Source organism: Myotis yumanensis, unplaced genomic scaffold, assembly GCF_028538775.1.
Source record: "Myotis yumanensis isolate MYYU_CA2020_CCGP unplaced genomic scaffold, mMyoYum1.0.hap1 SCAF_10, whole genome shotgun sequence".
NCBI lineage: Eukaryota > Metazoa > Chordata > Mammalia > Chiroptera > Vespertilionidae > Myotis > Myotis yumanensis.
This window is the reverse complement of record NW_027223761.1, coordinates 59,428,601-59,439,893: the sequence shown is the minus strand read 5'-3', so window position 1 is coordinate 59,439,893 and position 11,293 is coordinate 59,428,601. Positions and strand designations below refer to the sequence as shown.

Sequence of the window (11,293 nt, the reverse complement as noted above, 5' to 3'; positions counted from 1 at the left end):
ATCGACCTTCAGAATGCAAGAAATCTTTCACAAACGAATTATTCCATCAGTAGTGTATGTGTCCATTTTTAAAAAATCAAATTAGTTGAGATTAAATCCTACTGATTTTGAATTCCTTCTCATTGTGGAGTAGAAAGGTTTCTACTTTTTTATTGTATTTATGTTTTAGTAAAAAGAGTTTTTAAGTTAAATTTATTGGGGGGACATTGGCTAATAGTATACTATCAGTTTCAAGTGTACCTTTCTGATATGTTCATTGCATTATGGTAAAAGAGGTTTTATAATAAAAGTATTAATAGCACTGTTTCATAACAGTTATTGCCTAGGCCTTCTCCCACTTTCCTCTAAGTTAACTTATTTTTTTCTCTCTCTTTTTCCCCCCTCCAGGATGGAAATATGATGTGATGGATATAACTATGGGATACTGTGTGGGTACACGGCCTCCTCCTTCTTGCCTCATCCTCCTGCTTCTCAAGCTCTTGGCCACTGCCTCCCAGGGGCTGCCGGGGACCGGGCCCCTGGGCTTCCACTTCACACATTCTGTTTACAATGCTACAGTGTATGAGAATTCAGCAGCCAGGACCTACATCAGCAGTCAGAGCAGAATGGGCATCACCTTAATTGATCTGTCCTGGGATATCAAATACAGAATAGTATCTGGAGACGAGGAAGGCTTTTTCAAAGCAGAAGAAGTCATCATTGCAGATTTCTGTTTTCTCAGAATAAGAACTAAAGGTGGGAATTCTGCCATATTGAATAGGGAGATTCAGGACAATTATTTATTGATAATAAAAGGTTCTGTCAGAGGGGAGGATTTGGAAGCATGGACCAAAGTGAATATCCAGGTTTTAGATATGAATGATCTGAGACCTTTGTTTTCACCCACCACATACTCTGTTACAATAGCAGAAAGCACACCTCTAAGGACTAGTGTCGCCCAGGTGACAGCAACAGATGCGGATATCGGTTCCAACGGGGAATTCTACTACTACTTTAAAAACAAAGTTGATCTCTTTTCCGTTCACCCTACGAGTGGTGTCATCTCTTTAAGCGGACGATTAAATTATGATGAAAAGAACAGGTATGATCTGGAAATTTTGGCTGTGGACCGTGGGATGAAACTCTATGGAAACAACGGAGTGAGCAGTACTGCAAAGCTTTATGTTCACATTGAACGGATAAATGAACACGCCCCAACTCTCCACGTAGTCACTCACGTTCCTTTCTCGCTGGACAAAGAGCCGACATATGCGGTGGTGACCGTCGATGACCTAGATGAGGGGGCCAATGGAGAGATTGAATCTGTTTCCATTGTGGCTGGGGATCCTTTAGATCAGTTCTTCCTGACTAAGGAAGGAAAGTGGATACACGAATATAAGATTAAGGAGAGAAAACAGGTTGACTGGGCGAGCTTTCCCTATGGCTACAATCTCACTCTTCAAGCAAAAGACAAGGGTTCGCCGCAGAAATCCTCTGCCATCAAGATAGTCCACATTGCCAACCCCAGGAGAGACACAGTCCCAATTAGATTTGAAAAAGAAATGTACGAGGTGAGCATTAGTGAATTTTCCCCTCCTGGTGTTGTGGTGGCTATAGTAAAATTAAGTCCAGAACCGCTGGATGTGGAATACAAATTGTCACCTGGGGAGGATGCACAGTACTTCAAAATTAATCCTCGGTCAGGTCTCATTGTCACAGCACAGCCGCTGAATACCATTAAGAAAGAGGTTTATAAACTGGCGGTGACCAACAAGGAAGGGGATTTAAAAGCACAAGTCACCGTCGGCATAGAAGACGCGAACGACCACACCCCAGAATTTCAGCAGGCACTGTATGATGCTTTTGTGAATGAAAGTGTTCCAGTGGGAACGAGCGTCCTGATGGTTTCAGCTTCTGATAAGGATAAAGGAGAAAATGGGTACATCACCTACAGTATCGCCAGCCTGAATATGTTGCCGTTTGCCATTAACCAGTTTACAGGGGTTATTAGCACAACCGAAGAGCTGGATTTTGAATCCTCTCCAGAAACTTACAGGTTCATTGTCAGAGCCTCTGACTGGGGTTCCCCATATCGCCATGAAAGTGAGGTAAATGTGACTATTCAAATAGGAAACGTCAATGACAACACCCCTCTCTTTGAGAAAGTGGCTTGCCAGGGAGTTCTTTCATATGATTTCCCAGTTGGGGGTCACATCACAGCTGTCTCAGCCATCGATATTGATGAACTTGAACTTGTAAAGTACAAAATCATCTCTGGAAATGAACTTGGTTTCTTTTATTTAAACCCCGACTCTGGTGTTTTACAGCTTAAAAAGTCACTGATGAATTCTGGCATTAAAAATGGTCAGTTTGCCCTCAGGATTACAGCGACCGATGGAGAGAATTTTGCGGATCCCATGTCTGTAAACATTTCAGTCCTACACGGGAAGGTGTCTTCAAAGAGCTTCAGTTGCAGAGAAACTCGTGTGGCTCAAAAGCTGGCAGAGAAACTACTCATTAAGGCAAAAGCAAATGGGAAACTGAATCTGGAGGATGGATTTCTTGACTTTTATTCAATTAATAGGCAAGGACCACATTTTGACAAGTCATTTCCCTCTGATGTGGCTGTGAAGGAGAATCTCCCAGTTGGTGCTAACATCCTGAAGATTAAAGCCTATGATGCCGACTCTGGCTTCAATGGAAAGGTGCTATTTACAATATCTGATGGCAACACAGATAGTTGCTTTAATATTGATATGGAGACTGGGCAACTTAAAGTCCTTATGCCCATGGACCGAGAGCACACAGACCTCTATCTCCTTAATATCACCATCTATGACTTAGGAAATCCACAGAAATCTTCCTGGAGGTTGCTGACCATCAATGTGGAGGATGCTAATGACAATAGCCCAATTTTTCTTCAAGACAGTTACACAGTTAACATTCTTGAAAGTTCAAGTATTGGCACTGAGATTATACAAGTGGAAGCCAGAGACAAAGACCTGGGTTCTAATGGTGAGGTGACTTACTCAGTCTTGACAGACACACAGCAGTTTGCCATCAACAGCTCAACTGGAATCGTTTACGTAGCTGATCAATTAGACCGGGAATCCAAAGCGAACTACTCATTAAAAATAGAAGCCAGAGACAAGGCAGAAAGCGGCCAACAGCTCTTTTCAGTTGTCACTCTTAAGGTGTTTCTGGATGATGTCAATGACTGCTCCCCAGCCTTCATTCCCAGCAGCTATAGCGTGAAGGTTCTTGAAGATCTCCCCGTGGGCACTGTCATCGCGTGGCTGGAGACCCACGATCCAGATCTTGGACTGGGGGGTCAAGTGCGCTATTCTTTGGTCAATGACTATAACGGGAGATTTGAAATCGATAAAGCAAGTGGCGCCATTCGCTTGAGCAAAGAGCTGGATTATGAAAAGCAGCAGTTCTACAATCTCACGGTTCGGGCCAAAGACAAAGGGCGGCCTGTCTCTCTGTCATCGGTTTCCTTTGTGGAGGTGGAAGTGGTGGATGTCAATGAAAACCTCCATACCCCCTATTTCCCAGACTTTGCTGTGGTTGGATCTGTAAAAGAAAACTCGCGTATTGGAACAAGTGTGCTGCAGGTGACTGCCCGAGATGAGGACTCTGGGAGGGATGGAGAGATCCAGTACTCCATCAGGGATGGCAGTGGTCTTGGAAGGTTCAATATAGATGATGAGAGTGGTAAGTTTAATATTTTGTGTCAGAAGTGTAAGTTTTGCCTCTCACAAATCGTCAAAATGGAAAAGTAAATGGATATTCGCACCCACTAAAATAGAATGACAAATGAGGTTGTATTGGGTGTGGAGGTGACACAGTAAAAGCTTTTTCTTAGAATATGTTGGTTTATAAGACCTGCTTGTACAGTAATGGTCATTATTTTCAGTGGAGATGTCCTTGTTTTTTGTTCTTATTTAGCACTATTTCTAGATTATCTCTTGATAAGCATAAGTAATTTTCACCTTTGTTGATTGCACTTTTGACTTTCACTAAATTAAGGGCCTTGACAAAGTAAATTACATTTGAATTGGCTTTACATTAGAAGTGTGAAATAGATTTTCAAATGGCTCTTGTGTACTAATCTTTCCCTTTACAGTAATGCTTTGCTGAAGTGGTATCAGTAGCGTGGTCCTCATGTTTCAAGGGCACATCTGGCCCCTTGAACAACAGCATTTGCACCGTATATGCTCCATTAACATATAGGGACCTGCTTTTACAGATGTTTTCGTGATAGATTAGAGCAGGCGTTTGTAGATTTTATTTAGTAAATAAATTTATTTTAAGATTTTATTTTTAAGAATTAATTTTTTATATTTTAGAATATGGGGCAGAATTTACCCAATATTATTATTGCCCCCTACCTATTTAATTACCCTCCATCATAATACAGATATGTATATTTTTCCATTTTTTGTTATTCTTATTATGTGTCCTTTAAGTGTACATGTGCCTAGGCATGTGCATATATGTATATGTTCCTTGATTAGCACTGTGCATTTTTCTAGTCTACTTTGGATTGAAGACATCTCAAAACAGGGGCTGTGTCTTCTTCATTCTTGTGTAAGTGGTAATATTAGCACTTTACAGTCTTCAGGACATACGTGTCTATATTAAATCATTTTCAACAACACTCACAGGGTGCTTTGTTCCCAGTAATGATGATGATAATTAAAACAGGGAGTGGGAAGGTCCATTATAGGGATACTAACTGTACATCAATCACACCAGAAAAAGGATTTGATGCAATCTATAAAATATTGGATAGGAGTGTACCCTCACAAATTTAAACTGTAATTTTTGTGTATACATGGGCTCTGATTATGGGCAGTGTTAAATGATAAAATTTGTCTTCATAGTCATAATAAAGGAAAAGGTAAATGTCAAGAAAATTGGGTTCTGATTCAGCCACCTACTCAATTTTATTATATATAACTTGCTATATGATTTGGAATATATTTTCATCTTTGACATACAAAATGAGCAAGGCTGGGAAGTAATCTTTATTGAGTGTCTACTCTGTGCTAATACTTTATTACTACTACTAATAATGATTTCTTTGAATACTTACAGTGGGCAGTAAAATGTTTGAAGGGCTTTATAATCGTGTCTTATTTATTTCTCCCAATAGCCCCATGAGTAGAACTAATAATGAACTCTTGAACTGACATTCAGAGAAGGTATATAATTCAAGTCAGGTTTCAAACTTAGCTCTGAGTGCTGCAGTATATTATGCTGTCTGCCATCTAGAGCCAATATGGACTTCCTTGCATGTTCCTACATATATTTGAATTTGGTATTGATCGAAAATCTGTAAGACAATACAGTGTTGAACAGATTTTAAAGTCCTTAAACCCTGGGCTCATTGGCTGATGACACAGGTCATTAATCACCTTTCTATCTCCTTTGGAGTCCCATTGTTTGTGTGGCTTTCCTGTTAGAGAAGCTTACCTTTGGGACCCAGGTGGATGTGGGCAGTTGGGTCAGCAGGAAAGCTTCGGACTGAATCATTAACTACTGCTGGCTAGATGACTACATTAAGCCATGTTGAGCTTTTTTTATTAGGAAGTTTCATCTTGGTGTAGCCCGATGCAGGGAAGAACAGGAACAATTTGGTGAAAGTGGCCTAGATTTCCCCCGTTTGTACCATGTTATTTTGTTCTCATCTTGGGTGTTATTTCAGAAAAATGTGTGTATCGTTTCCTCTGATGATATAGCTTCCCTTATAATTCTTGACTTCAGGAGTTTGAGGTCCTTTACCTCTCTTGAGAAAACACCTTACTGCTCTGCATTTGTTCTGTTAGATCCTAAAGTACATACAATGCACTTTGCCACGGACGATAATAGTGCCATGTACATGTTGACATTGCTGTGTGACTTAAAAGCTCATTCTTGGAAATGTTCACTCCTTTGGGTTAAAGAGAAGCTACGGGAGTCATGTCTGGTCACATGCCCACAAGAGGACATAGATGAATCTCTCCTAATACAGTGCTCTTTTGGGGGCATTCATTACATATGTTTCTGATTTATTTTCCCAGAGGATTTTTAATATTTAAAACTATAGTGGCATTGTCCTTTTCCACTTTTCATTGTGTTTCCTTCTCTTAGAAAGTAAAACTATGCTTTTCTCTATATGGCAGGAAAAAAAAGTTGGGGCTTGATGTTGAAGTTTTTAATGAAGGTTAGAATTTCCATATAATAATATTCTTAATCATCTTACTTCCTCCCCTCTCACCTCTTATAGATTTTAATAGCCGAGCCCAAGATGTTGATGAGGAATGATTGCCTGGACTTGTGTTAGGAAGACGCTAGGGTTAAGAAGTTTGGCAAATGTACACCCAACAAGAGAGACGTCATCACCATGGTGCTGTTGGGTTTGCACTTCTGTTGAATGCTCCATAAGCTCTTGGTTTCCCAGTGTTAAAAATCATGGCTTGAGCTGCTGGCAGAGTGAACAGCTATTTAGCCCTGCAGCTGTTACTGAGACTGTAGTTCAGACTCTCTTGTCTCCATTTGACCCTTGGGCATAGAATGGCCTAAACTTGTTTGGATTTTTTGTCTTTTAAGAACCTTTAAGTCAGCTGCCAAAGGTTACTTAATAGCTCACATTGTCTAGTGGTTCTCAAATTTAGGAGTGCACATGAATCAGCTACAGAGTTTAACAATGCAGATTCCCAGGGCCAAGTCCCAAAGATTCCGATTCAGTAGGCCTGGGCTAGGAGCCCAGGATTCTTCATTCAAGCACTCCAAGCATTCCCTTTGCGTGTGGTTCGGAAATACTACCCTAAATTTACTTGGCCTCTTCGGAGAGTGTCTACCAGGTTATATCTTTTCTGTAGAGTATTTTTTCCTTATTCTTTTGAAAGGCAGGGAATTGAGCTCATATTTTAGATAAATTTCCTTATTAGTTGAGTGTTACAATCCAGATAAATCTTCTATCATTTATTAGCAATGATAGTTTCCTGAATGCCTTCCCAATGGATCAAAAATCTATTTCTGTGCCTCAGTAATTGCATGCTCCTGTTTTGTGAAACTGCCTGTGCTGGGATTAGTTGATTCATTTAGTAATTTTATGTTCTCCACGTTTCTGGAACTCGATGAACAAAACCATACCTTTGCAGTTCTTTACCACTCACAGGCATTTAATAAATGTTTAATAATGTTCACAATAAATGGATTAACTGTGGGGCACAACCACAGTGGATTTGATCACAATTTAAATTACTCGTCTGGAAGACTCAATGTAATCATTGTTTCCTTCACTAAGAATGCATTCTTATTCTTTGACACAACAGGAATTCATATTCTTTAATGTTTAGGTTTTAGATGGCTTAGAAAGCACACATTGTCTATTTTAAACTGTTATTTTCTATTAGATTCTTTTGCAAGCTGTAAACTTAAGCAATGATTTCACCATTTTTATTTACTTAAGATTAAAGAAATGCTTAATTGAGATAAATAATTTCTAGTTTAGGACATTAATCATTTATAATTGGGAAGATATTTTTGCCATCCATTATTGCTAATTATATTATTTTTTTTCATTTATCAAGTATCTATTATATGCCAGGCACTGTGCTAGGTGCTTTATGGACACTGTTTATAATTGTCAGTAGTTCAGCAAGGTCTAGTGTAATGATGCTTGCCCAGTTAAGGTCATGCACCTGGACATTATCCAAGCTGGGATTGGAACTCCATAAATGGGCACCAAATGTCATTTTAGTCACTCTCTTTCCATTCCAGCATGCTGTAACAACCTTTATAAACATGCATTGGTCACATTTTTCTGTATCATGATGGCTGCATAACAACCAGTCACAAAATTTCAGTGTCTTATCAACACAGACTTTTTTCCCTTGCCCCTGAGACTAGGGAACAGTTGAAGCAGCACTGTTGCAGGCTGTGAATTGAGTGTATGTTCCACGTGTCTTCCCGTTGCAGGATGCAGGCCGAAGGAGTGCACAGTTATCTGGGATGTGATGTTCTCAAAGGGGAGGTCAGACATGCGACAGGGCTGCTGAAACCTGCAGTGCCTCTTAAAGCCTCTGCTCAGAACGGGCTCGCATCCTATTAGCCAGAGCAGGTCCTTAGGGGTAAGCTCAGCATTGAGGTGGGGCAGCGAAGAATATTTCTATAGAGGGAGGGAGGGAAGAGGAATGAATGCTTACTGAATAATAATACAGCCTGACATAGCTTCCGACAACTCTCATTATGGTCTTTATAACCTAAAATTAATTGGGTGCTACCTATGTGTAAGGCCCTGGGCCAAGCACTAGAGACACATACAGCTACAGGTGTACTGCCTGGGCCTTCCAGGCCAGGAAGTTTCCCAGTCTGTCGGAGAGGCCAGAATGCAGCTGCAGGTGATGGTGCTGGTGGTGATGGCAGCAGTGGTTAACAGTGACAGGTTCTGTGCAAATGCTTTATACAGATGGTCTCATTCAATTGTCCCATAAGGTAGGGACGGTTGTGTTCTTATTTTTACACATCTGGTATTTTAAAAGGAAAAACATGCACTCACATTGACCTTTCTTTATATTGAGGTTCTAGACAGCACTTCCCCAGCTTCTGTGAGCCTAGAATGCTTTCTTTATTGCTAATGTTTTGATAGAATCAGCAGAGACTTAGGTCTAATGAGCACTTTGGTTCAAACAGACACCTGTAATCAGTTTCTCACAGCCATTAAGCACTGTAAAACCAACGACTCCTTTTGTGTGCAGGCCATTTCAACAATAACTGTAGCGTTATGGTTGTGTTGAGTACCTGTGCTAGCTTTCTCCCTTTTGCCACTCGAGATTCACTCTTCACCCTCCTTTCTGCTTCGTGTCCAGGAAGGAGCATGAGCTCATCGGCCAGTGGGCTCCTTTGCTCCCTGACATCTGTTGGTTCTGCCGGTGGGAACATGGAGAGGATGAAAGAGGGTTTGTTCAGGTTATTTCTCCCTTTGACTCATTCCACACTGGTTACTGTGGACTGGCTGCCCCCCCTCTATCGATGGGTAGAAAGAGCTCCCTACTGTTATCAACTCTGGAGCACAGCATCTGTTTTTTAATTATGATTACTTTTTTCTACACCCTGCCCACACCTTTGTAAACAGTCTATTTGTTCAATGCTTCTCTCAATTACCCAGTTTGAGTGTACCATCTGTTTTCTGACAAGACCCTGGCTGATAAAATATGTTTCTTATGTAAATATCCTAAAACAAATTTTAAGTTTAAAAGCATTTCTAAAGCTGATATGGTCTAGCAATTCCTACTAATTCCAATCTCTATGATGCTGCTCTGTGTGTTAGCACAGTCCACTGGAGACCTGGAGAAACAACAGAATAAGACTTATTTAGTACTTTCATTTCACAAAGGAAGAAGGTGAAACAGAGGGCTATGCTTCCCCATCTAGTTTATGTGTTCCCCATCTTTTCTACTTTGGAAAGAAAATGCTTTGCTGAGGATTCTGATCCATCAGGCATAGGAGAAGGTGGAGCAGCCGGATGGATGGTGTGGTATCAGGATCTCTCAGGCTCCCAAATGTTGAGATGCAGTGCTTTGATCTGCTACAGGGAGAAGATTCATTTCAACTGGTGGCCGGGGAGAAATTCAGACATAAAACGGAGCAGCTTTTATTTAGTTAGTTCAACTGAAGCACTGGTTCTTGGGGGCCAGTGCGGAGTCTAATACTCGGTCTGTAGTCTGTAGTCATCAGCTAGTTAAGAGTGAGTGAATGAAAAACAAGGAAGGGAAAATGTGAATTAGAAATATGAGGAGCTTTTCATCATATCAGGAACTGTTAGTCCCATCCCAGACATTTAAAGTGTTGGGTAATTCCCATAGTAGCATGATCTTGCATAATCCTATATTATAAAAGGGTAATATGCAAATTGACACCAATGGCAGAATGACCAGAACAACTGCTCGACAAGTCACTATGAGGTACACTGTCCACCTCTTGGTCCCTTTCCCCCACTGGCAGGCTCCTATCATCCAATGGCAAACAGGGAACGAGAGTTGGGTGGCGTGGCACGTGGGTGGCACCAGGCCAAGGCCCCTGCCCCAACAGTCGTCCCACACCAATGGCAACCCACAGCAGGGCAGGGGTTTGCGAGTGGGTGGGAAAGGCTGACCTCTTGGTTCCTCCTTCTGGCCAGCAGGCTCCGATCACCCAATGGCGAACGGGGAACCACCAGGGGTGGGTGGCGGTGGGGCCGGGCCTGGCTGGGGGCAGCCAGGGAAGATGACCCTGATCACTCGCCAGGCCCAGGGACTGTACTCACGCATGAATTTCGTGCACCAGGCCTCTAGTGTAATAATAATAATAATAATAATAATAAGCTTCCTTTTCCTTCTATTCAGAGGCACTGGAAGTCATATTTTTTTTATCTTATGGTGATTCTTCATCTTTCCAGCTTCTTTTCCTCCAACTTGCTTATTAACTTCTCCTTGACAAGTAAAGCAGGTGTTATGTGGTGGCTTTTGTGCAATTCATGACAATCCCAGAGTAAATGCATTCCCCATCCTCATTCTTTGTTTGAGGTGATATTTTTACCTCCACCCGTCTAAGTCAAAAGAGATTCAATGACTTTTGTCCCACGCTCACCCTTAAAATTTGCCCTTAGGACCAGAGCAAGCAAAGGAGAGAAATGAAGTTATGTAAACTGACAGGAGAAACATTTCTTGGATCTGGATTTTTAATCTAAGGTCTAGACTTTTTGAACATAATTATTTGAGAGAAAAATAATGAGTCCCAACAGAGCCTTGAACACTCCACAACACTCAGATGAACTTAGTGGTTGTCATGTAAGCCAGGTGGGAGAAAGGATTAGAAGCTTCTGGAAAGTAATGGAACAGCATGTTTTTATTACTCTTTTCAGCAGGTGCCTTCTTCTTGACCTTTCCTTAACTGTTGGCTGAAGGCAATTTAGGTTTTAATAGAGGACTGTTGGTTCAAATCTGTAATTATGTCTGCATCATGTAGCAAGTTCGAGCTGCTATTGTCCCTGTGTAACTAGTAAGTGATAAAAATAATGACCACCATAAAGAGGAAATTTAAATAGGGTGGCAAACCAACAAGCTGGAAACTCCTGTGGTCTTTTCTCTGAAATTGGACTTTCTTTTATTAATGTAATGGAAATTTTTAATGGCTTACCTGGCCCTTCATGTCACGGTCGTTATTTCTTCAGTGCCAAGTGAAACTGGATTGTTTTTATTTCTTCAGTTAACAGGAATGCAATTCAGGGGTCTAATAAGCAGAGGGTACAAAACCTACCCACTGATTACTTCACATATTAGTG

General features: G+C 41.1%; 1 protein-coding gene across 2 annotated transcripts in view; it reads left to right on the top strand.

The window, feature by feature from the left end:
* Window positions 1–404: 404 nt before the first annotated feature.
* The window catches only part of FAT3 (FAT atypical cadherin 3), a 524,011-nt gene continuing 513,122 nt past the window's right edge, over window positions 405–11,293 (top strand). For both annotated transcript variants that reach the window (XM_070425876.1, XM_070425875.1), the window contains exon 1: window positions 405–3,696. In XM_070425876.1, coding sequence (XP_070281977.1) covers window positions 405–3,696 — 3,292 coding nt within the window. The remainder of the gene's footprint in view (window positions 3,697–11,293) is intronic.